We start from the raw sequence: 27,583 nt of genomic DNA on the forward strand, positions 1-27,583 counted from the left end.
AAATGAAAGGCAGCATTATTTTTAATTACAGATTATGAACACAGATATAAGTAGTCATAATTAAAAGTCTCTCACATTTGAGCCAGCTACAGTATTGTTGCTATAGCATAGAAGGACACTTGAGTTAAGGTTGCATGACAAATATCATTCTGTTCTGCTGTATTTCAGATTCTTAACTTGGAAATTTTTCAATTGTGACATCACTTTTTTTTCTCTTTTTTTTTTCCCCCCCAAGGTAAGGTTCTAATTCTTAAAGGAATATTATAGAGCAACAGAAGGATAAAACCCTGTTCAAAGGAAGATAATTCCCTACTACAATGTTTAAGTACAAAACCCCCACCAACAAAAAATATGTTCTTTTGTGAGAGAATAAACTTTTCTCATAATATAGGGAAAGATCTGTGGGTTTTTGTTTTGTTTTTTAATAACTTTAAACAAAAAGGCAGCAAAGGATTGAAAGCTGAAATTTCACATCAAAATAACCCTCACAGAAAAGAAGTAACTTTGAGTGTTTCATCAAAAAATGAAAAAAAAGAAAAGATTTCCAAAAACACACTGTATGCATGTGTGGTGTAAATGCCTGAAGTAACTAGGAAAATAAAACTAACATTCACACTTTTAAGGAAAAGGTACAGCATTGAAGAGGCTTTCAGGGTAGGGCATAACTGCATTACCTGAGCATTCCCTAGGCTCCCAACCTTAGATGCTATCGCGCTGGGGAAACTTGGTGTGCTAGCTCTAAGGAACACCACGGAGCGTGGAGTGGAGTGGAGACACCACGGCTAGGCTCTGTAATCAGGTGGGGCCTCGATTGTTCTTGTGCACAAAGCTGCACTTTTTGCCACCCTAAGCCAGAGACCTGTCATGTTTTGACAAATGCTGTACCCTAGTGTACTTTTTGCTCATTATAATATCATTATAATACCAAAACACACCTCCATCCCAAAAGCTACCCGCCTCCAAGGTGCGACCACCCCTCACTGAGCATGCGCCCTGAATTTCTCGGAGCCTATTACTTTAAACGGAGACGGGAAAACTTTACACCAATCATAACTAAGATATGCTTGACTAGAGCCACTCAAGCTCCACCTAAAAGATAGAAAATAATATAAATTGGCCCAAGAGAGAGGGGATGTTAGGGAAGATACCATCGTCAGGGGAGATACCATCCCGAGGACATACAACATCCTTAGGACCTCCTGACTCCTGGGATCAGTCGACGGGCTGAGCCTCTCTTCCCCCCCCATTGGGACGCCTTTGGGTGAGATCTGAATATTTGCTTACAAATCTCTATAGAGTCTTTGATCCTTTTAACGCGTTTATTTCTAGGCTGCGCACCTGTAACACCTATAGCACCTGGAACACCTGGAACACCTAGAACACCTATAGCACCTGGAACCCCTAGAACCCGCACCTAGAACCCGCACCTAGAACCCGCACCTAGAACCCGCACCTAGAACCCGCACCTAGAACCCGCACCTAGAACCCGCACCTAGAACCCGCACCTAGAACCCGCACCTAGAACCCGCACCTAGAACCCGCACCTAGAACCCGCACCTAGAACCCGCACCTAGAACCCGCACCTAGAACCCGCACCTAGAACCCGCACCTAGAACCCGCACCTAGAACCCGCACCTAGAACCCGCACCTAGAACCCGCACCTAGAACCCGCACCTAGAACCCGCACCTAGAACCCGCACCTAGAACCCGCACCTAGAACCCGCACCTAGAACCCGCACCTAGAACCCGCACCTAGAACCCGCACCTAGAACCCGCACCTAGAACACCTGTAACACCTGTAACACCTGTGTATTTCATGCATACTATTTTGCTTTTGCAGATAGTCACTATCACCGGCAATCCAAAAGAACCTGATTATCTGTTGCTGTAATAAACTATACTTGATTGCATTGTGATAGCTCTCATTAATGCAACTAGGGTGAGGGTGGTTATCCGTGATAGTTCAGTGTTCTGAATCTAACCAGACCCCCAGACGGTTAATGCATTGTTGGTGAATGTCTGAACGGACCCCCAGGTGGTTATTACGTTTTTGGTGAATGTCCGAACGGACCCCCAGTTTTGGTGAATGTCCAACTGGTTCAGTACTCTGAATCCAACCGGGCCCGTAACGGTTAATCAGCTACACCCCTTTAACGCGACAGCATGCATGTCTGAACAGAATTTTTCTCTAAGCTTTTAAAGAGCACAGCTATGGAAGGCTGCTCCAAATGCAAGTGTGTCACTAACTAAACAGGGAGAAGGAAATCTGAAGCCACAAGAAGAATTGGGTGTACTTTTGGCAACTGTGCAAAGTTGCTCTTTCCTCAAGCAAAACCAGCTTCCATTAGTATATCACTATTTGCAACAGTTACAGAGTGAAGGCTGCTGAATGGTATTTAAAATACTTTTATGTTTTCATTTTCTCAGGGGGGTAGGTTTAAATAGTGATGGGGTTGGCTACTTTTATTTCTTAATCATATTCTTTCTATTCCTTTTGATACATATCACTTACACTCCTCCATCAGTACTTAACACGATGGTAACAACTAATGGTACACGATGGATACAGGTGGAGCATCTGCTACTGTACTGGAAAAGACTTCCGTCTAAGTATTTCAGAGTATGGTCTCACAGGGTTTGGATCTTTCTGGCAGTACTGCATGTCACAACACGCACAATGTAAGGTGAAAACAGTACTGAAAACAGTACCTGAGTTCACTGTCACTAGAGCTGAGTTGCAACATGCAAGCACTCCCATGGGCATCATGCTTCCCACTTTCCTTGGATTAAATTCAATATCTTAAAACGTTTTTGAAGAAGCTTAAGTCTTCCTTCATATTTATAGAGCACATATCCTGTTGGTTTAAAAATCATAAGCATCTGCTTTGGTAAAGTTGGATGTAATAAGGGTATGATGGCAGGATTTGAATTCTTTCTTTATACAGAAATGCAGTCTTTCAAAGATAAATGGATAAAATTCAAGAAGGGACAGTTCTCTTTCTTGCTATAAAAGCAGATATGATTGAGAATAGGGGCTTGGATTCTTTTCACAGTCTAATACAAAAGCTCATTAGCATAGAGATCTTCAACTAGCCCAAAGATATGCAGAGTTTATACTGCCCTGCTTTATTACACCTGTGTTTTCAGAATCACAGAATGGATTTTGTTTGTTTTTAATCTTTTAATTTCATACAGCAAAAAGGTGGGAAGGGTTATTATCATGTTGCTAAGGGAAATGCATCACCCTATCATCAAAGGCCATTACAGACTGATGTTTTTTGGAAAAGCTTATGGCTTGTAAAACCAGTCGCTCACATTACTACTGGAACAATATTGCTCTTCTGGAGTGGGCCAGGAAGGAGTAACAGAAACAGTTACATTTTACATTACTTTTACTTCTATTTAAAGGCATTGGCTTTGAGATGTATTTGACTTTCTCTTAGTCTGGCCTGCAATTCACTTGAATTCCATAGGAAAATGTAAAATGTATCCCATTTTGAAAATTGATTTAAAATTAAAGAATAAATAAAGCTTTCTGACATTTTTTTCCCTTTCTTGTTTCTTGTAACATTTTCTAATGTAAAAAATGGAAGGGGACTTTTAATATGTAGAAATGCCTTATTTTTTTTTAGAGCAACTATTCCACTTCAAATAAGCCATTTACAACCCATTTTCAGCTATATAAGCATGATTTCCTCTAAAAGCAAATAAAGGCACTATGATGTATTTGTCAGAAACCTCCTGATGCGAACAGACCAATGCTGTCTTACTTCAGCTGAGAATTTAAACATGAGAGTTTACTATTTCAGTCTAGATTTTCTTACCTCTTACAGCTTTATATAAGTTGAACAGCCCCTTACTCTGTCTGTGAAGTATCTTACAGATTTCCCAGGCAGAGGGAACGCTCAGCACTTTTCAATGTATTTTTCATGTGATTTCTCAAGGGGGAAAAAAAAAAAAGTATGCACTCTAGTATCTTGGCAACAAGAGACTCAATTTCAGCCAAATCTGACTGAGAGACAAGGATCTTGAAAATATTGAACACTTGAAGAAGAGGGAAAAATCTGTGGATAGTTGGCCACGAAGACCCCATGTGTATACCTACTGATTAAACCACTGAGCAAGCCATGTCCTTAACCTTTCAAGAAACAGGATTCAGCTGACTAGCTAGCTGGTTATGAATAGTAACTCTTCCAAAAAAAAAAAAAAAAAAAAAAAAAGGGAAAAATGGGGGGAGGGGGAACTTGAAAAGAGATATAGGAAACTAAGTGGGCATAGCAAGTGGAAGTAGGACATTAAGGGGACAATGCAGGTGAGACAGGTCATAAGAAATGAGGACTTTTATTTTTTTTTATTTTTATGGGCCTGGGCAGGCCGGGAGGAAGCTGGTACTTCCTGCACTGGAGATGTGTGCTGGAGGGGCACACATCCAAGATTACGAAAATTGATTAATTCAACTTCCTCAGTCGTAATTCAGTGTCATCACAAAGACATCATAGACAGCTCAAGCTACTAACTGCTCTTATCCAGTAGGGAGAAACTTACTGGAGATAGGGGAAATCTTGAAAGGGATGCTTTTTTAAATGTAGCTTTGACCACTGTATGCCACACATTTGAGACACTGGTGCTGAAAACCCAAGTCCCCTCTTCCTTGTCTCACTCAAAAACTGGCAATGAAACCACTTGGCTTGCAGCAGCAGCACTGCTCTGAACACATGGGTAGCCTCAGAAGATCTTGTACAGAGTCAGGCTCTGTCTAAGGCCATTCCATGTCCCTGGGCTGCTGGATACCAAAGAAGTGAAATGGAAAAATGACACAGGACACCTTTTCCTCATAGCTGAAACCTTACAAAGCTGTGGATATTACCCTCTCATTTATTATTAACACTAACTAAAATTACAAGCCTGTGGCTTACACTGGATTTACACTGAAACTGTACATTGAGGTATCTTTAACATCTCTTGTATCTTTGCAGTAATTGTTTCTTTAAAACATGTAGTTCAAATGCAATATAAAAGAGAAATGTGTTAAAAAAAAATGAGATACACACATATATAGAAATGCATATATCAGAATGAATCACTAGCAGATGAGATGTATAAAAATATAGTCTTCTTTTTCTTAAATAACAGTTAATAGCTGTAGCCACTTTTGTTACTGGAAGAATAATCCTCTCAAAACCAATAATACTTTCTTCTAGTTACTTATTAAAATCTGCATGGTATTGTGATACATAAGACCTGACATCTGCTGACATCAGAGTAATTTAAAGAAAAGGAAGCAGTAGTAATAGCACTTTATAGTGTATTAGATAGCATGGACAGCCAAAGTGCAAATACAGTGTTTATTATAAAATGAATTAACTGTACCTTGAAGAGTAATGGCTCCTCAGGAAGAGGGCTAACAGGGAGTGAGGTGGTGCTACTAGCCGGACTCATGTCTGTACTCTGAAAGAAAAGCATACATGAGTTTGTATTTGCAGTAGAATGTTGGAGACACCTTTTTGTATTTGGGGGAAAAAAGAGCTCAAAAACAGCACTGAAAATCCAACAGAACAAGATTGACAAATCTTGTCAATTCTCGTCTGTACTATATTTATCAATAATTACTAAAAAAAAATTAAATATTTCACAAATGAGTAAGTACTGAATATTTCATTTTGAATTAACACTCCATTCAAAGACTGAGCCACATGCACAAATATGCAAACATAACGCATCTACAAAAGAAAATATGAGATGATATATGACAACAGAAAATGCTTTCATACAAAACAAACAACAATATACAATATATTTTATTTATTTAATTCAATGGTCTGATACTAAAGGTAAAATTACCATGAAAATATATTGCAGGAAAGTATTTGAATCAATGTTTTTTGTTTTGTTTTGTTTTTTTTAAAAAAAAAAAAGATCCCTTTCACATGAGTAAATATATCTTATAACTGAGCACTAATAGATGAAAAGGAACAGTGAACAGCAATGTTAATAACTAATATAAGTCATTATACCTCAACTGATGTATCAGGGCAAAGTGACTAAAAGACTGATGTAAAAACCCAGTCTCATTTGGGTGATATTTTGGTAACCTGTTGGCTAACATAGTCATCATTTTTTATAGATGAGACAGGTGTGAAAATAAGTGACTGTGGAAACTCTTTTGAATTTGGAATGGTAATAATGACAGAAGAACAAAATCTAATTTAAGAAAATGCACATATGATACAAGAGTTCTGGAGAACAGTAGCATATATAATACTTCTTGTGAAACAAATTCTTGATTGCTAAAATGAAAGGAAAAACATTAACTAATAAGAAACATACAAAAAAAAAAGACCAAGAAGACAAGATGCAATAGAGAATACAAAAAACAGATTTAAACGGGCAGCCAGAAAAATATATATTTTTTCACACTGTGGCTTTGCAAGGCACAATGATTTAATGAATTCAGCTTATGCAATTAGTTAATCAGTTATCTGGTTTCACATCACTATGAATCTATGATGGGACTCTTGCTAAGCACAAATTCTGCAAATGAAGAACACACCTGTGAAGTTATAACTGCGTAGGAATCAGAAAAATTGTATGCAGAGATACTGTATTTTATTTAACCAACTGGTAAAGGATGAAAAATTAACAAAATTTTGGATACAAAATCCCTATGTTAGATCTGAAATAGAAAGCACAAACTTCAAAGTTTATGCCTATTGAGAAAATCATGTAGTTTAATTAGGTCTGTGTCAGTTATACTATGCCTAAAAGAAAAGACAACAGTTGTTGAATAAAAGGGATATAAGTAAAGAAGGAAAGAGAGTGACCTGGTGATTATTCATGAAAGAGAGAGAGAGACACTTTAAAATCTGTGCAACACGCAAGAGGTTTTTAGGGAATGAGGAAGATTATAACATATCAGAAAGCCAGTATATTTGCTGAATCCATTGCTTTGGTTTCAGTAAAGTTACAAATATTAACACTTAGACTCCTGCCCTTGATCATCAAGGAAAATGACTGACAATATTTACTAAACAGAAAGGAAGCATGGCTCTTTTAGATTAAATTCAAAGTGCAGTCAAAACTAGAGACCTCCTCCTTGAGAATGTTCTGTCTTAAAGACAGTTCAGTTAAGGACAGCTTGTCTTTTAATTTACGCAGAATTTGGGGAAAAAAAAAAAAAGTAACTGTTTTCCAAACTAAATCAAGCACACTAATTTCCAATTAGAAGTGAGCAGGAAGACAGTCCAATCTTTTAAACAAACACTGAAACAGTCTCAGTATGAAAATCTGCAAAACAGATTGGTCCCCATACTCTACACGAGCTGGAATCTAAACAAGGTCAAAAAACACCAAGGATGCCAAGGTGGCTTTGACAAGAATTCTCAGGACACATCCACATGGTGGCCTCAGGGGAACGTCAGTTCCTCCTGCTGACTGGGCACGAGCCAGCCCAGGTCTGGACACCATGTTGATATGGCACCATGCCTGCACTAACAGGGCTGCCACGAGGCAGGTTACATTGGCATGGGCATAGTGACTTACATAGCTCCTGAACTGCAGCTGCTTTGAGTTTGGCCAGTTTGGAGCACTGTCAGAAGAGCCTGTGTGTGACTGCAGCTGTCCACATTTACGTACCCTCGGTGACCCCTACAGCAACTTCAGTTATTTTCCTCTCTAAGGAATGCAGAACAGCCTCTCTGTCAGTGCAAATTAATTAAATCCAGCGGCATTAACACAGTTTGTTATAGCAGAGAATTGAGTGAGACAGCATCAAAATTGTTGTTGTTTCTTGAGCTATTAAAACGAAACAAAACAAAACAACACACTTCCAAAATAATCACTGCTTTGAGAGGTGTTGTCAGCTTGTCCTCCTGAAGGGAAACATTAACCATTTCAAAACATGTAACACCTCCCACCTAAATTTGCTGACCATGGGGTATTTCTCTTAATCACACTTTGCAGTCTAAAGCTTCTCATAACCAAAAAAAATACAACTGTGAGGAATTCATCCAATGAAGACCTTTAATATGACATTTCCTAAGCCCATTCTGTTCTCATAAAAGCAGGTTGTCTGTCTTAATTTTGATATATTTCATGTATAAATCAAGAAGAAAATGCTACGCCATTTGGATATAGTAATGTCTTCTAAGTCAGAGTAGATATGAAACATCATTTGTATCATAATTATATGTATTAGGCAAAATCAGGGAAATTAGGACATTTTCTAATTTTGCAGTACTTTGCTCTCCAACCGTAACATTTTTAATGTATACTTTCAATGTACTGTGTAACCACACAGGTTTTACAGACTGATCCTTTTCCCTTTACTGCTGGATACTCATAAGTATCCTGGATGGCACGGAATTTTGCAAACCTTTAAATACCTAAACTCCATTTTTTAACAGATAGATATCTGAATATCAAGCAATTCAACTATTTCTCAAAACAACAGCTAAGAAAAAAGTGTCTTGCCTGTGTCAAAAACAGTCTCATGATCTTTCAGTGTTTTTACACAATTTTTAATTTGGAGCAGGGTGTTAAAATCCAGCAAATGGATAACAATTTTGCTAACTGTTCCACATTTTCAGTGATCAATGCCCATGCTTTCTTGAGCTGTAAATATATATCATCCTCATTGTGCAAGTGAACAGGCAGCCCAGAGTCACTGCTAGGCTGTGTTAATCATTTATCTCCAGAGATAAATATTCGAAAAAGTGATTAACTCTCAGGAAATTTCTTGAGAATGAAGCAAACAAAGGAAGAAAATAAGTCTATGAGAACAATCATTTCCCACGTGTGTGTCTTGCTTGGTGACTGAGGGTTGGGATCCTCTTGAGAACAGAATCACACCAGTTTAGCTAGATGAAAGAAGCTCTTTATGGATCTGCTTTGAAGTAGTTGCAAGCTTGGCATTGTTTTGCTTTCTTCTACTTGTGTTTACCTGTCTCAAAGTACAGTGTTTCATAATAATGTATACTGGTTCTCTAAGAGAATGCAGACAATGTTTTTCAAGCAATACAGTAGATCAAGAATATACAAATGCACATTATTAAGACCATGCTCTTTTAAAATCAATAGTCATCCATAAGTCTTCAGTAATTGTTCTTTAAATGAAAATAGATTCACCTCATCACATAAACTGAGACTTTTCTCACTATAGAACCTTGTATTTAATCTGATCTTCTCTAGCAAAAGGCCTGTGTATCAACCTTAGTTAATTGTACCATAAAATATGGACTGTGTGCTATATATCACTCACAGACAGAAGCCAATTTAATTTGCTACAAGTGTTTTTCTACAAGGGTAAACACCACAAGGATAGTTGGCAGGCATTGACTTCTCTGGAGATCACTATCGTAATTTATTGATCCAAGAAGTTAATACTGACAGAGAAAACCTTCAGTGGATATTACAGCTAGAGACTAAATAAATCTTTATAATAACATACAAAAATAAAAGACAATATGTGTACTTTATAGTTTTTGCTAAGGAGTAGTGGATGAGTGTTGATCTTACTTTTGGGATGATAGTTTTAGTTGTAATATGAATTATGCCACAAAGTATAATTTTATAATCTAGAAGTTGAGTACAAGTAGGAAATTAAATAAGTGCAGCAAGCAAGCTCAGTAGTGACATTTTGATATACTGAAGATAATCAAAAGGCTGTAAATAGATTTATTACTAGATCTGCACAATATATCTGTTTGAAATATTATGCTTAAATATTATTATCCTGTTATACCAAGGAGAGTGAAAAAAGAAGGGGAAGTGATTTTCTCAAAGGCAGAAATGAAAGTCAAGCATTCACAAGTCCAAGTACTCTGGTTCTTCACTCAGAGTGTGCAGGGTTTCCCTATGTGCTTTTGGACTGGCGTGACTTCTGTAGTTTCTATATTATTTAACACCACGAAGAGGTGGGTTTTGTTTATTTGTTTGATACACACATTTCCTGCAAATAAAATTGCTTCAAACCATCAAAACCAGCAAAATTAAAACTGGTTTTGGTAAGAAAAAATATCAGACGCATGAAATGACCTTTCAACTTTTATCTCCCACCATCTTAGATTAATTTTCCCTCACATTTCTTATCTCATTCACTGACAAAGAATGGAAATGCCTACTTAAAATGCGTTAGATCTACTTCCTAACACATTTGAATAAAATCCAGGTAGCTATTTATGATTGTATTTCACATGGTTTTTTTTTGTTAATAGGTATAGTTAATTGTTCTTACTGATTACTAATATTTGCAGTTATCAACTGAGACATTTGATTATTGTTTTCATGTTTGTTATTGTTTTAATTTATCTGGCACGTTCTCTACTGTTTGCTGCTCCCATAGCTTTGAAGGTTGCAAGTGTCTTGTGTCTCTGTCCCATGTTCTCTTAGCTCCCATCCCTGGGGAGAATCATAAACTACAGCTAATACCATTTTTTGCGACCTCTTTTTATCCTAGTAAGCGAGGTGTGGATAGACAAACAACTTTTTATTGGTTGAATTATGTAGTGATTTTCTACCTGCACTTTGGATACAGGCAGACAGATTAGGCTCAATTCCTCTTACAACCGAAGCAAAGGTAATCAGCTAAAATGTGAAGTGCTAGTGGGAAATTTCCCCTCATTTAAGATAAGATGCTGAATTATCACCTAACAACATTTGTATGTCTAGTGCTGTTTATTTTAGAAGACCCAGAGTTCCCAGGAACTCTGGGCAAAGACGTTAAATATGATATTGGGCACATTAATTTTCTTAAACAAGGATGGAGTAGGATGAAAGATATTTTGTTGACTGCTATTTATTGCTATGTTAAAAATATAGCTAGAAAGACCTAATATGCTTTGAGCCTATTAATTAGGCTAAATTAATTATACCAGCCAGTAACGTAAACAGTAGATAACCAGCCCATAGTTGCAGGGCTACAGGCTACAGTGGTTAAAATAGCTTAGATTCAGATTAAACTTTCACATTATTTAATTTATATTTAATTTACTCAATATATTTACATTTACTTCGGTATATCCACATTCCTTACATTAAATACAGACATATAAAAACACTAAAGTACTGGGAGCAAGTTTCTATTATTATGTTTTCCATTTGCTAGAAGAGGAAATGGAAATACGTAACATCTAAAACATCTGGCAGCTGGCACAAGGAAAACAACTTCTTACACATGCACTTAAATTTGTAAACAAAGTAGGAAGCTGAACTAAGTGTCTAAATAGAAGGTCAAGAATTGAAGGTTGATGGCTTACAATTGCGTACACGCAGGGGAAAAAAGCTCTCTTTTTATAAACACATTTCATTTTTTCCTAATTAAAAAAAAAAGAAAAAATAATACATACCACTATATAACTAATAGAATTACATATTAACAAATATCCCCTCCTTAGTTCTCTTTATTTCCACCTTGATTTTTCATTGCTCATCCTTCCCAATTGTCTTTATTTCCTCCACAATACTCCTAATAAACAGGAATATGAGTTTCATTAGCCAGGTAACTTCTTGGAACCTAGAGGTTAGGTGAACTGTCCAATTTTATGTTCATTAATTCACAAGGGAAAAACATATTCCCTAAGTAGTAAATACTTCCTCAACATCAACCTAAACATCAAATTTGTTCCTAGTTCATATCGAAAAACCCTGTTCAGTTCCATCCGCAGGTAGAATGTCATTCTGAAAGTAATTTGGACAATGATTTGACGGTTAACATGTCTTTATATTGAGAGCTGCAGGATCATTAATGATTGTCACTGCATGAGTTGGAAATGTTACTATGACATATTATATTGAATGCAACTCAAGTCATACTTTTATCCTAATGAATAAGGTGAATAGAGGGTTGCTTTCACAGACATAAATGTTTAGTTGACAACACAGTGGAGAACTGATTTCTCTGAGCAAAACTCTACTCCCTCTCCAGTTTCTATTGTTTCTTTCATACTTCATTGACGATACTATCCAGCCTTGACATTTTGTTATTGTATATTCTTCTCTAATAATATCATATAACATCAGCTTTTTCTGCTCTTTCAGCAGACGATTGAAACAGCCAAGTACTCTCCAGGGATTTTAATCTGCAGGCTGCCTATTTCAATTTCTTTCTTTCTTTGCAGAAGACCCTTCAGGTGCATATACAAGCTTTTTGGCTCTAACTGCGTTCAGTTTTGCAGCAAATATGAAGGTTGTTTCACATAATCGCATCAGTGATGTTTTATTTTCCCTTGAGTCCCAGAGACATTTTCTCTCTCCAAAACCTGCATCACAGCCCTAAGAGTAACCAGTAGCCCATACTAAAGCCATTGCCTGGATCCTGAAGAAACAAGTCTGCATCCAGTCGTGGAAGACCATACCAGCACAGTATGTCTGTCTGGGGTGTAGAGAACAGTCAGACTTGTTAGTGTCACTGGCACCAGCCTTGGGCAAGGGGGAATGGAACAGCTTGTTCATGTTACCTCTTACAAAAATTTTGTGGAGGGAAGTCTGCAAGCTTGGTGTCAGAGGTTGCTGGAGGAGGGAGTCTTGTGTTGGTGGCAGAACCAGAGTCTTGAAGGCCATGGTGACCAACTGAAACCTTTTGCTTCATTATGCGTAAAAACATATTAAAGTTCACACCCTTGAACATGATAATGAGCTTACAGAAGTAGATGCAAAACATATATGACAATAATACTTACTTCTTCACCCAAATCATGCTAAATGTCACCCCAGAAAGGGAGCAGATAAGGCTGGGATATAAAAAAGGAAAAGAAGAAAAAAAGAGAAGAAGCTGAAGCTAGAGTGAGGAAAAAAGAGGTAGGGGGAGGAAGGAGCGAATAAATTGGAAACCTAGAATAAGTTCCTCTTTCTCCTCCAACCAGACAGGGATGCTTTCTTAGTAAGCTCTGTGCCTTCACCCTTCAGTGAAGAATACCGAGAATAGCATTTTGCTAGCAGTATTTTCATATATTTACGCTGTTGCAGTAATGTATTTATCAACAATTCCCAATCTGTTATATCTATCGCCTTATTAAATGCATTCAACTTTGTGAAACTGTCTCAATGAAAGTCCTAGCAGGCCTCTCAAATGGGCAAGGTTGGACTGCAAATACTTTCAACTTCGTGAAGCTATTTCAGTGAAAGCTCTTAGAAGGGCTCTGAAACAGGCAAATGTGGAACTACAAAAACTTTCAACTTCGTAAGACTGACTCAGTGAAAGCCTTTAGCAGGACTCTGAGACAGGCAAGACTGTGATAAACAACGTGACATGGGGGTCTCTCAAGTTCCTACTACTTCGCTGCATACAGGCCTGTCATTTTTCTGCACTAAGTAAAAAATGCTTAGAAAAGAAGTAATCAAACTGAGAAGTATCAAATTTGATAACAGAATCACCTCTTCCTTTTCTTTCCATTACATATTCATGCATGTTTTGCATCATTACTATGTCATAACCTTTTGGGACAAAGATAGAAGGTGGAGCCAATAAGGAGCAGATGACAGCATTATAGAATCAGAGAACGGTTTAGATTGGAAGGGAACTTAAAGATCATCAGTGACCAAGAAGGAGCAGTGGAGACAAAGTGCTATAGACTGACCACAACCCCCATATTCCCCTATTTCCCTGTGCTGCTCAGGAGAACGACATAGAAGAAGGTCAAGTAGGGGAAGGTGTTTTTAGCTTTTGTTTTGTTTTTGTCTTTTTCAGTTTCTCATTGCTCTAGTTTGTTAGCAATAGATAATAACTTACATTAATCTCCCTATGCTGTGTTTGTTTTGACGTGACAATAGCTGTCAAGTGATGTCCCTGTCCTTATCTCAACCGTTGAGCCCCTTTCATTGTATTTTTTCTCTCTTTGCCTTTGAGGAGTTGTCGTGAGAGAGTTGTTATGGTGGAGCTCAAATGGCCAGGTGAGTAAAACCAGCACACATTAAAAAAAAATATATAAATTTTTAGTATGAAATTAAATAAAGCCAGCTTGATTTTCATTAATAATTTGATGCTCAATTGTTTTCCACCTTTGGTTTTCCTTGCAAGCATCAAGAACAATGTTGCCAGACTTGCACACTGGTATTTCTAATGCAAGGTTATATTTAATTTTTCTGTCTCTCCTGGAAAAGATTCAGATTCCTTGAATTGCTATGCATTTCACTTCAAACAAGCCACTTTGCACTTTCTAAATGTTTTGACTGCAATTATTCTCACTTCTTCATCAGTTCTCCAAAGGGTTTTTAAAATTTCAGTATGGAACCACTTCTGACAGGGTATTTTAACTTATTTAGATGCAGAGGCTTCATTCTCAAAACTGTCTTGAATTCCCCAATAACAACTTAAAGGAAACATCTTACACATCTGTACATCTGCTGCTAAATCAAGGAAGTCAGATTATTTTCTCTACTGCAAGGAAAGAAGTGAGTGACATTTAACAATCTGAAGTACGGTTTCCCTGGCTACAATGCTTCTTCTGTATGATTTTGTAAAAATATAAAGTAAATGTTTACTAAGTAAGTTTCACCATGGTATTTACTTCACAGCATCTGTAACAGTAAAGTTCTCTAATGTTTTCAGCAAGTTGAATACTTTTGTGTAATGAGGCAATCTTTCTGCTCTTGAAATGAAGAATTTCTGATTATCATTGACACAGTTTCAAAGCATGCTGAGCCTGGTTTTTGGCTCAGCGAGCAGCTTTCAGAGTGGAGTCTGGCAAAGCAGAACAAGTACTCTTTGATTTTGTTAATATATGGGACACCAAGTTTGTTCTACCTTTTGACAGCAGCTATAATTCTCAAGCGAAAGATTAAGAAGAGGAAGGCACAACATGACATTCAACTCCCACCCTGGCAGAGGCTTCAATGGAAATCATCCCTTCTGCACAGTCTCCACAGTCTTTCTAGCTCTACTTGCTCTTCTTTACTTCTCTAGTCAAATATCTGCTCCTCTTCCCACCAGTATCTTGCACAGTATCTTCTGTTTACAGTGATTCCCCCTCCCACATACATCCCATCACTACCACTACTCCTTTTATTCTGATCCAAACCAGAAAATCTTCCCACTTTGTCCTCTCCTTTGGCCTATGCCCACACCCTTCAACCCATATATATAGGCTGAGATATATATATATATATATATATATATACACACACACAAACATGCAAAAATTAAATGAAAATATCTCTATGTAGTTGCTGTGATGCAATAGTCATACAATTGGTTTGCTACTGAAAAAGAGATATGATGAAGCTAGTCAAATACCACACACCCAAAAAGTGTCAGGTTAACCTCTATTGGGCATAGCATCTCAGCCCCTAGCTCTGTACATTTTGGGGAGGTTACGATGCATTGCTTAAGGAATTGATGCAGCTTCCAAAGGAACAATGGATTTGAAGTTGCCTGTACTAGTACTTAAGCAATGTGTTATTTTTAGAGTCCTCACCTTTGTATTTTTTTTTCATTTTTGTGTTTATCAGTGGAATTATATATTAAACTTGCTGGGATATCTGAATAGCATTTTATAAAGCTATTAGCAATAAAATATTCCTTTTTCATTTATATTATGTCCACGAATACAAATGAGTATAATTTCTTTCTACCCTTCAACATTAATAGGGAAACCAGAGAGAAAAATTGAACATACCTTTCACATTCATCTAACTACAATAAAACACAAATGGCTTTTCAGATGAAAAATACTTTTTAAAAATAAATACTGTCTGTTTTCTTTGGAAGTATTGTTATATCTCCACTATTTTGTGTATATATTTATTTCGCAGTTTGGTAATTCTACAAAATGAGTTTAAGGTACTAGGCTCAGTCACCATGTGATAAATTGATATTCCTTGAAGTAGCTTTGGTAGAACTGTTACAAAAAGAAATCAGCAAGAGTCAAAACAAATAAGTAGACATGTCAGCAAACTCCCAGGTTCATGCTACGAGATAGGAGTTTATTCATATTCATGTTAGGCTATAAAGCCGCTGCAACCCTGGTTTATCTGATGGCAATCTTTCTAGGTGGCTCCGTTGAGCTTTTTTCATCTGCTACTTTTCCCATCCCCTTGCTTACACCACTACAATTTTAGTTCTCAGCAGCTGTCACTGCTTACAAGAATTTCTGCAGGCTCTGGCATGGTAAAAACAGAAGTTTTCTTGGCATCATAGCTGCATCTTTCACTCCTCAGCACCACAGAGGTGATGGCAGGTGCTAACACCCTTTGGCTGCTGCAGGGAGGCTTTGTGGTTGTCACTCTCTCAGCTGCTTCCAGAGGCAAGCTTGCAAAGAGTGAACATGTGACTTTGTAGTCCTAGTCATGAGCTATCATCTGAGTTACAGGCAGAAGTTAGTTCTCCAACATCTTCCTAAAACTGGAAAGGCTGTTACATGTGGTGAGAAGAGATTATTTTTTTTTTTTTTTTGTAGCGAATTTGCAATAGAACTCAGGAAATAAACAGACCAAATATAAGAAACTTTTAGTACATACAGTGCACATGCAAAAATTTTTTGTGATATACTGTGGTTTCAACAGGAGAAATCAACACTGGTGGAATGCTAATATCAGTATGACCCAAGTCTGTGTATTATACTTTTTAATTAATGGCCATACTTTTTTTTTTTTTAAACCACAAGTCCAGCCTCAGTCAGTCGACATGATGATGGCTTTTAAGAACTTATGTTTTATTTATTTTACCATACCACATTCATATTGCAACACTGGGATGTTGCTAAGGGCCTAGAAGCTGACCACAGATGATCAGAAGAAAATTCTGCTGTCACATTTTATTCCTTTCTAGCATGATGACTCCATTTCTTTCACTCAGTTATGCGTCTCCTTCAGTGGTATAAAGCCTAATTGGTTTCTGTATCAGAAGGGGTAAGTGCCTGGAAGCAGTTTTAACTCTCATTATAGCCAGAGCTGTCCCTGAGACATAGAGTTTAGCATCAGGAGTGCTGGGAAGCCGTATCATTTATTTGTTGCTATTCTAACTGCAAGGTCTAAAGGAAAAAAAAAAAAAAATACACACAGAAGCAATCTAGTAATTCATTACCCAATTCCCTATTTTTTTCTGGAACTGAAACATCATTTCACCAATCTGCATTAAAATAAAGCAGAATTCTTAAAAGTAACACAACATTTCAATCCTAACTCGTTAAATGTCAAATTCAACGAAGCAAACTTAATCCAACTGATAAGCTATGAACCTTTTTAATATACTGTAATCAGTACCAATACCTGAGATTAACCATAAACCACAGTCAAGTAAAGCTGGCAAGCAAAATGCATGCAAATATGGGTTTTGTTGTTATTTTTGTTGTTGCTTTGTATTGTTTCCTCCCAGATAAATATATCAGGACTTTAAAAACAACGACAAAATCTCGCTAAGGTAATCAGATGCTAATTTACAGTGACTAACTATTATGATTTATAAATTCTATGTCTGATCTATCATTTTTGAAAAGCCAAGTGTTATGCTTTTTCAATAAGCACATTCAATTATTCAGAAACTCTACACAATCACATGAATAACCCTATTAAGCTTAACAACCAATAATGGCAGAATAAACGGAAAAGGTATCCAAAGGGTCACGTGTTGACCTGCAATACATAGCCTGTTATATTTGCACTCAGAAATACGATGTTTGCATAATCAGCAGCATCATTTACATCACAGCCAAACATTTCAATAGAGAACTCTTCCACTAAATGTTGAATAGGTTTGTTAAGGTCAAATTATGAGAATCAACAGAAGGGCTCATACAAAAGGCTCATACAGAGCATTATGCCAAAGTAGGCCATTTGGAGGACTGGTCTTTGTATTTATCTATGTTTCTGTGAAGTTGCATGTAAAAAGGTAGCCATGGGGCTACATTCTCTTACTAACAACTGATTATTTCCAGTCTAAATATTCATAAGCAATTTTGGTGAGAAAAGAAAGATTTTCCTTGAACATAGGCTTCCATGTAATTCCAAATCTTCAGAAAGTCAAGCATGGACCTTCAACAGATTTCAACAGCAGTGATTTATACTCAACAGTCACAGATTTAAGTGATTGATGCCCCTGTTTTCAAAGTCATTTCAATCAGATGAAGTGAACAGCCTGCACTGAGCGTTATACATAACTACGTAAGTTAGGAATATATAATGAATATATATAGAAGTTATAAGTAAGAAGGGCCTGAAGTGGTGAACACATATCAAGAATCACAATTCATAAAGTGTAATCTATGGAATCAACACCAATGGAAAACAAAAGAAACGTTAAGTTGGGGAAAAAAATGTAAAAATCCATCAGCATAAAAATAGCATTAATAACTTCATTTCCATTTTGAGTAGTATGATCACTTCAGCAATCTCACTTGAATACACTTATAATTAAAGTTGATTAATGGTTTATAGTAGGAAAATAATAAGAACTTCAATTGTCATGATCATTTTAATACTTTCCAAGAGAACAGGGCCTTATCCCTCTTCCTGCCTTTTAAATCTCTGCTTGGGGTGCACACATTTAAAGTTCAAGCATTTGTATAAGCTCGAAATTAACCTGTGAGCCAACGTTATCCAGTTCCTCCAGCACTGAGTTGTCTTCTCTCCTGTGGATTGTCAATGAGGGGAGCTACTGCACAGGAAGTTAGGACGTGGACTTACACGTTAAATAACATATTTTGGACTGACTTGTTACTCTTTCCCCAATCACCCGTGTGGAATATAAAACGCTACTTTGAAATTGAAGGAAACCCATTGCTTAGTAAATGCAAATTGTTACCGTGCAGTAAATTTCTTCAAGATTTTCTCACTCTCAATAAAGAAAAATGAGAAAACTGGAGATTTCAAAGGTCAAAACCATCATCATGCAATTCTCCAGCTAAGAGTAGTGTACTCTTAACAACTCTGCTTAAAGCCTCCTGAGTGATTGTTATCAGGATAATTTCTAAAAATAGCATCAATTGCTAAATGCTTGGAGGAAAGAGAACAGGATATGTGATTGCTGAAAAACAAGCATGACAAAAATGAATGTCTCTTTTGTGCTTATTTTGACACTAGCCTTTAAGCATTTGACTTATTTCAGTTACCTACACAAAGATACACCACTCATTTGATTTGCTTTGTGGAAATATGGCATCTCAATTTTCTTGGTAGTAAGTAGATTAAAGAATAAAATTTAACAGTACATCAAATAATAAAAAATACGATCCTGTGTTGCTATAGGAATCTGAAAAATGCACATCTCAGATTTCAATTGTATGTTGGATACTAAGAGTAATTTACAGAAAGTACAGTATGAATTTTCATGCCTGACAAATTCATAAGTATAATCTTAAATAACTTATATTATTCAAAAAAAAAAAAAAAGAAAAAGCAGCTCTACAGCTCTATATTCAATCAAGAGCTAGAATACCTAGTTGATTAATAATGCTAACTCTAAAGATCTCTGGTTTGCTCATGTTTTATGAAGAATTCTTTATGAAGAATGTTTGGGAGCTGGCTTCTATTGTTGCACGGCTGTCTTGTGAAAACAAATGTCTTTCCAGAGGTATTCTTGAAGGCCACCAGACAAGAACAGATATATTTTGTTGCTGGTTGCCAAGGGATACAGAAGATCATTCTACATGATTTTCACATAGTGAATCATCATTGCATCTAAAAAATGGTGTTGGCAGGAATTTCTATCACAGAGATGTGGATGAGTCTTTCTGTCATCTCCAGTGATTCTGTGGTGAGCTACAATCGTGATGTAAGATGAGATGCTTGTGGTTTGTTTGCATTTGGTTTATTATGCCTTTTTCAACAGTTGTCATATCCCTGTGGGCATTACAAGGTGCTTGTTGCCATTGATACCTAGCAGAAACTCATATACATAGTTACAAAGTGGGTGAAAGTCTAAAAATACTTATTTGGAATAATTCATTAGCTACTCAATTCTTTAAGTATGTATAAATTCAGAGTAAGATCAAGTATAATTAAAGTATCTGTGGTGTATCAACAACAGTTTTGGTACCCGATTTTGATTAGTAGTTCTGTAGATATTGTATATTTTATTTTAAGAAAGAAGAATTAATAGATTCCTATATGGAAACATTAATGAGACAATCTCTATTATGGCATCAGTTCAGATGATACCTGAACTGCTTGCTGTGAGTGTGCCCCTGCAACGAAGAATCACTCAGAGGAACTGGGAACTAAGCTATTTTACTGGAGGGGATGAGAAATCAGGAAGCCAAACGCATTCATACCATTTGTAAATCATCTGGTTTATAATAAATCTCAATGTGGAAGAAAATATTTTCTAAAAGATCAAAAAGCAAATGAAGTCACAGTTTGAGACCAAGGAATATCCTAGATCATAACAGAGAACACAAGCCATGATAGTTATTTGTACAGGTATTGATGTCCTTAGCAAAATTACCCAACTTAAAGCATAAAACTAAAAAGCACACGTATTATGTAAAAGAGTTCTTTGATATCTTGCAACATAATACCAAACTTGCATTAGGCAAGTTCTCAACATTTAATTTACATGGTTTTGTTCTAACAGCTGAAAGAAAGCCTGTAAACTAAAAATCTTACAAATGCTGAGAGATTTAAATTTGTCTTAGTGATTTGGCAGGTACACAATTAAAGTTACTCACATGTCTGCACTTAATTGTTTGCAAGACTAGGCCTCTGGGTACACACAATGCAGCTTGTAATGACACCTACAGGCAGCCTGCTTAATGTTTTTCATTATAAAGAATTCCCGTGACCTTTTCTTCAAAGCTTTCATGCACACCCTCTTCTCTGCAGGTCTTTTATATTTAGTGCAGAAAACAGCCTTGAACTGAAGAAGTGACTTTTCTTTGTCTCAAGAAATCTTGCTGAGGTAAAAAAGCATTTAGAAGTACAATTTTGTTACACTTCTTTGCATTTCTTGGGAAAATGTCAGCAGTCTACCTAAAACAGTAACCCATAAAAAAAAAGAAAAGCAAATTACTTAGCCCGTAATACTGCTAAAGTACTGTTGGGTGCTACTAACTCCACAAGAGAATAGCTGTGAGCTGCCAGTGAGAAGAACTCGTCAATTTGTTGTATGAAGACCCATATTCTGAAAGCAAGGAAAAAAGGTTATCTGCACACATCACCAACACTGCTACAATCACTGCCATGATTTTTGGGATTATAAATATTTTTAGAATTTCTGAAAAAAATCTATGTAAAATACTGCATGCATGCCCCTATGCATATACGCACAAACTAGTACCATGTACACCTCCTACCTCAACTATATACCTCTCTGTACAATGGGTAAATATGGCAATAGCAGCATCTGCTTTTAGGATCACCCCAATGGAACATGAAGAAGCGTGGATTTGTTTTTAAACTAATACTGTTACTTTCTTGGCTTTTTTTTTTCTTTTATGCACAATACTGTATTTCCCAATGTGGAAAAAATACTTTATTGAGAATTCTGTTAAGATATGAAGAAGAAGTGTCATTCCCAAAGGTTAAGAATTCTCATTTTAAAAAGCATCTCCTGGGAGGCAACAATGATTTTAAAACTTAAACAATGCGAGCTTCTACATACACTCTAGTTACAATTTCAGTATCTGTACAGTCCAATGTATATGCTAGCATGCTGTACTCGGCTCTGGTGAGGCTGCACCTCGAGTACTGTGTTCAGTTTTGGGCCCCTCGCTACAAGGACATCGAGGTGCTTGAGCGGGTCCAAAGAAGGGCGACGAAGCTGGTGAGGGGCCTGGAGAGCAAGTCCTATGAGGAGCGGCTGAAGGAGCTGGGCTTGTTCAGCCTAGAGAAGAGGAGGCTCAGGGGTGACCTTATTGCTCTGTATAAGTACATTAAAGGAGGCTGTAGAGAGGTGGGGGTTGGCCTGTTCTCCCACGTGCCTGGTGACAGGACGAGGGGGAATGGGCTAAAGTTACGCCAGGGGAGTTTTAGGTTAGATGTTAGGAAGAATTTCTTTACTGAAAGGGTTGTTAGGCACTGGAACGGGCTGCCCAGGGAGGTGGTGGAGTCACCATCCCTGGAAGTCTTCAAAAGACGTTTAGATGTAGAGCTTAGGGATATGGTTTAGTGGGGACTGTTAGTGTTAGGTTAGAGGTTGGACTCGATGATCTTGAGGTCTCTTCCAACCTAGAAATTCTGTGATTCTATGCTATTGTATAGTAGGAAGACAGTTTTCTGTTTTATCTAAAATTTGTTCTATCAGTGAAATTATAATCTGATTTGCTTAACCATATGAAGCGGTGATACAATTTATGGCAGGAAACAAAGAATTTTTCACCTGAACAGAACTGTATAGATAAATTCCTGGAAGCAGAAGAAAAATCCTTACACTGTAAATGCACCAAAGATACCATACCTAGAAGATATGGACTGGCAAGTTATCTGTGTTACCTAGAACCGTAGCAGCACACACCAGATACAGCACAGACTTAAAAGGAAAATATTCAGAACAGTTGTTCTGTGTTAAAAGGCATAACTGTTCAGGCTCTAACTGTACATGCTGACTGCTGATGTAGCTGACTTAATTACAAACATGGACATCTCCTGTGAGAAAGCAGAAAGGAGATCCAGGAAATACATGGGAATCACACACAACACGTACAAGAAGATTATAAAAGCAGAAGTGCCCCACTGTATCTGCCAGCAGTTATTTATCCTTCTGTTATGGGATATATAATGCCTTTTCTTATGCACATCTGGGAACTTAGGAAGCAATTCTCTAAAGATGAATGCTACTGCAGTTCATCATCAGTTGGTATTGAGAGACATCAATGCTGCCTTGAACTAGAGACTGTAGTTTGAAAGGCAGCACTGGAAAAAGAGGCAGCAGTACACTGGCATTCGCCTGTGCCTCAATAGTGGTGACTCTCAGATCAAGACTAGCAAACATTTCTGTCCTGCCCCTGCTCTTTTCATGCAAAGACACCATTACACACACACTTCAAAGTTACACCTCAACTAACTGACAATGTTCCTTCAATGTCAAAATTCTGGTGAAATAATTAGACTAGGCCTGAGAGATCTCACAAGAGATAGACAAATGTTGCAAATACATAGAAAACAATCATACTGCTCTGTTATTACAGTTTAACATTATTCAGTAAAGCCATTAACAGGCTCATTTATTCCGCACTGTAATTGTTCATCCCTTGGTCTTGTAATACCTGAAACAGGTTGGTTATTTCATTACTTTTTCAGGATGAAATTGGTTACTACCAAGCCTTGTCTGCTGATCTGAATCCAGATGGTGATATTTATTGCAAGCTCAGGCTCTCAGGTGTGTGCTGGCTAGAAAGCTTTACCTGTTCACAGTATTTCTGGCTCCCAAGTGACAAGCTTTCTAGAAGCATCCTTGAGGACAGGGTGAGATACCAGGGGACAAAAAGGAAGCCTTCACCAGAGGAGTGATGGAGACTGATGGAGGTTGTTGGAGACAGACCCCAGCTCTAGGTGGCTTGCAGCCTTGTTTACACAGACAGACTTAGCTTCCAACTTAGCAATGACATGTACTTGCTAGGGGAATGGTTTCATATATACCATGGTTTCTATATGTAGCAGAAGGGGCTAGAAAGAGTTATTCATACCAATCTAGTCATGGGGACAATAATTTTTTTTTTTTTTTTTGTAATTAATACTGCACGTTGCCCACCCTGACCACCCTCCTCAACATTAACTTTCCTTCTGCTATAAACAGCAGTATGGCATCACTCATAGTGAATATATATATAAATATATGTATCTATAAAAATATATATTTCTTATATATATATAAAGACATATATATTTTATATATATATAAATTTATATATAAAATATATATTATATATATATATAAAAAAAGAACAACCTAAAACCTCTATGTAGCATGTTAAAAACACTATACTTGTGCTTGCTTTCTTTAAAGCATAAACAGAAGTTGCCTTCCCTTCACAATGTGTGCAGGTGGAAAAGATAGTAATAGTGAATCTAATTCTCACATTCTAAATGCAGAACCTCTTCTCAGAGGTTGTATTGGCATCCTCCTCCAAAATCAGATACGCACCAGCAAATACATGAATGCTTTCAGCAAAGCATTTCCACAGTTTTGCAAGTAGCAACATAAAGTAAATCAGGATACAATATAATGTTGCTTTATAGCTTGCATATAAACCTTTTATTTCCTCTCAAAAACACTCTTCTGTCTCTCCCTTCTTTCCCCAGAGACATTTGCTACAGTATCTTTAGCATCTCCACAAAGATTGGGCAAGAAAATTTTCTATTTAAGTATATGTATGCAACACCATGCATAAGTACAAATGTCTTTTTGAACTGGTACATATAACAAATACGAGGACTCAAATACAGATTTATTTTAGTATGGTTTGTATTTAACTGCCTTGCAATGACTATTGTATTTCATCAAAAAGTATCCAAGAGGAACTGCCTCCTCAAGTGGTAATAACAGGGAATAAAAGACACTTGTAAAGCATTGCAATGGACTGAAATCAATATTAAAGTATACATATAATTTTTCCTGCCTTTTTTTTTTTTATTCTTACCTAGAAGGCTACCCAGAAGTTACATGGCTTTATTAAGAACCAAAAGAAGCCAAGGAGAAAAAAAGTTAATCCAATAAGTCTTCATTGCAAGGAGTCTCAAGCAAACCAACACAAGTCATAGATTTTGGAGGATGGTTTGGTGCTCTACTGTTTTTGTCCCACAGGATTTGTTAGGAGCAAAGACCAATCTGAAAGTGGGTAAGTAAGAAGCAAACAGAGGCCAACTATTTTGACTAATTCCTATAGTACATTTGAGCAGCTCTTCAGATCTGCTAAAGGAAGATTTAGGCTCAAGTATCAATTACATACTGTAGATTCAAGCACTCTTGGCTGAGTGCTAGGGAAATGAAGAGTATGCCAGATGCACTACTATCCTAATCAATGCAGATCAACTCAAATAAACTGAATAACAGCTGCTTATGCCAAAACTGAATTCAGCCAACATCTTCAGACTGCTTCTTAGCTTACTGGCACTTATTGGTTCTTGTCTATAAACATTTGAGAAAGTCAAAACCAATAACCCTTATCCTACTTGCTATCTGACTGATTAAGACAGGGCTATCTGAGCTACAAAAAGTAAAGAGATATTTAAGCCGAGGGCAAATTAATTCATTTTCATAACAATCTATGGCACTAAGATGCAAATAGTAAATAAATGGTCCAAAAGTTAAAGACTCTATGGCTGGTCCAGGCGCTAATCTCCTATTTGCCAGTATTTCAAATCTGAGCTTCACCCACGCAATCTTTTCTCACTCTTACCTACTTCAATCACTTGCTCACAGACCATAAGCAAAGAGCTTACAAAGAAAAAAGAAAAAAAAAAGAAAAAAAGAAAAAAACAGTAAGAGCAATGCAAACACATTGCTGTAGTATAAACACTTTCTCATTGAAAAATATATATTTCACAGGGGTTACAGGCTACAGTAGGAAACAAACAATTAAGGAGAATTAAAGTAAAAAAATACGAGTGAGTGGAGTAAATGGGAAACATAGCAGTAGTAAACATCAGCTACACAGGTACCACAATGATACACTTTCATATCCTACTACCTCTATCAGACATTTTCTGACTGGGATGTTTTGTAATGAATTTCAAAAATTCTAATGTAGTAACTAAAGTAATCTTAGGTACTCTCTGAGTAGAAAACACAAGTCACTGAAATATCTACCCCAGAAGTGCCAAGGAGAAAACAGAACCAAGGAGAGTGGGATTATAAAGGTCTACATCCCCTTCACCTCTTGACCAGGTCACAAACCATTTTGAAAGATCAGTTTCTAGGAAAAGTTAATGATACACTGCATTTTTCTGCACCATACACTCTGGAGAAGTTTTATGGACAGATAAATTTTGAGATCCCAAACTCAAAGACATAACCTCAGAGCAGTAAATAAGGACCATGCTGATGTTCATCTCAGCAAATCTATGCACTCATCATGAAGGGTGCAGCCTCTACCTTGTAAAGGGTGATTAGTTAGCTTAAGCTCTTTTCAAATTAATAATGCATAACATCACAATCACACTAATTTTCTCAGGCTTTGGGAGGAACCATGCAGAATGTCATGCCAGAGTATCAAAGTCTTTCCTCCAGCACTCGTTTCCTGTAAATTATGAAACTCCTGCTCTTTTCTCCTGAGGCAGTCAGAGCTATGTTCTAACCATTTTAGCTCATCAAGGCAGCAGAGCCTTTCTTTCTCACTCTCATTCAGTTTTATTTTTATTTTTTTAAGATATACTTTCTCTTTTAAACATTAACAGCACTAAACCATTGGAGCAGAACCCTTCTCTTTAATATCTTTATCGATGATCTGGATGAGGGGATCAAGCGCACCCTCAGTAAGTTTGCAGACAACACCAAGTTAGGCGTCGATCTGCTCAAGGGTAGAAAGGCTCTGCAGGAGGATCTGGATAGGCTGGATCGATGGGCTGAGGCCAACTGTATGAGGTTCAACAAGGCCAAGTGCCAGGTCCAGCCTAGATGATTCTGTGATACTCATACAGGCCAATTAAAAACATAATATACAAATACATAGCATCATATAAAAACTATGAGTTCTTTTAACTTCTTGACTTGATTCAATTACAACTCAAAACCAAGTACTGACACAAAAGGAAAAATGTAAATACCTTATGTTATGGGAAATTCTGATGTTCCAGAGCCTGTTGCTCCTCTGCTTTCAATTGTTGATGCTGTTCTTAGGGATATATTAAAATTGTGAAGTTCAACGATGGCCTGAGAAGAATATGTGTTTGGGTTTCAAGTGTCTTTGGCACAAATATTTCACTTAGAAGTGATGCTTTTAGTCAGAGCTTTTGTGAAAAAATTAAGAAAAAAAAAAAAAAACACAAAAAAACCAAACAACTCATTTCCCAGTCATGTCAAACCCATTTAGAAACTTTCCTTTCATCAGAACACCCCAGTAAACAGCTAGCATTAATTGTAGAACTAAATGCAGTGCAATTCAGCAAACATGCATGCACAAGAAGTGCCATATCAAATTAAACAGAAACCCATTCATGCGAGTCTTTAACCTAGGGTTCTACACAAGCTATTCTATCATTGTCTCCAGATTAGGGATACTCTTGGTACAAAATCAAGTGCAGTGTCTTTTGCCCTGTCATATAAATGGCCTCTGTGACCACAGAACACTATACAAGGTGAGCATCACCAATGGCTGGTATGCTCATGCAACCACAATGCTGTTTGAAACACTGAGGAAAATTGGGTCTTATATATATATATATATAACAATAATAATGAGTTTGTTCTTACATGAATTCTACCTAGAAAAAACACAACAGGATGTCTACATCTTGCTGTTTCACTCCCAGACTGACTGGAATCTCTACAAAATTTAACAATGCATTCCTACAGAAGAAGGGGAGAAGACAGAGAGACAGTTAGAATTATAAGAAGGAAAGGAAAATAAAGAAGGAAATAAAGTTCCAGAAATTTCATAGCATCAAGGAAAGTTCCTTATGAAAATAGTAGGCTTACAGAAGGGAGGAGAACATTAATTATTTTCACAAACTTTGCTCTCAACTATTCGTAGCTGTTATTATTTTTATTAAGTCTTTCTTT

At 37.0% G+C, this 27,583-nt stretch overlaps 1 protein-coding gene across 10 annotated transcripts in view; it reads right to left on the reverse strand.

Annotated features, from left to right (window-relative positions):
* CCSER1 (coiled-coil serine rich protein 1) overlaps positions 1 to 27,583 on the reverse strand; it is a 682,619-nt gene that overhangs the window by 315,224 nt on the left and 339,812 nt on the right. For 9 of the 10 annotated variants that reach the window (XM_072037037.1, XM_072037036.1, XM_027455715.3 and 6 more), the window contains one exon: positions 5,371 to 5,448. The exons of the other annotated variant lie outside the window; for it this stretch is intronic. In XM_072037037.1, the coding sequence (XP_071893138.1) occupies positions 5,371 to 5,448 (78 nt within the window). The remainder of the gene's footprint in view (positions 1 to 5,370; positions 5,449 to 27,583) is intronic. 10 annotated transcript variants of the gene reach the window in all.

This window comes from Anas platyrhynchos, chromosome 4, assembly GCF_047663525.1.
Source record: "Anas platyrhynchos isolate ZD024472 breed Pekin duck chromosome 4, IASCAAS_PekinDuck_T2T, whole genome shotgun sequence".
NCBI lineage: Eukaryota > Metazoa > Chordata > Aves > Anseriformes > Anatidae > Anas > Anas platyrhynchos.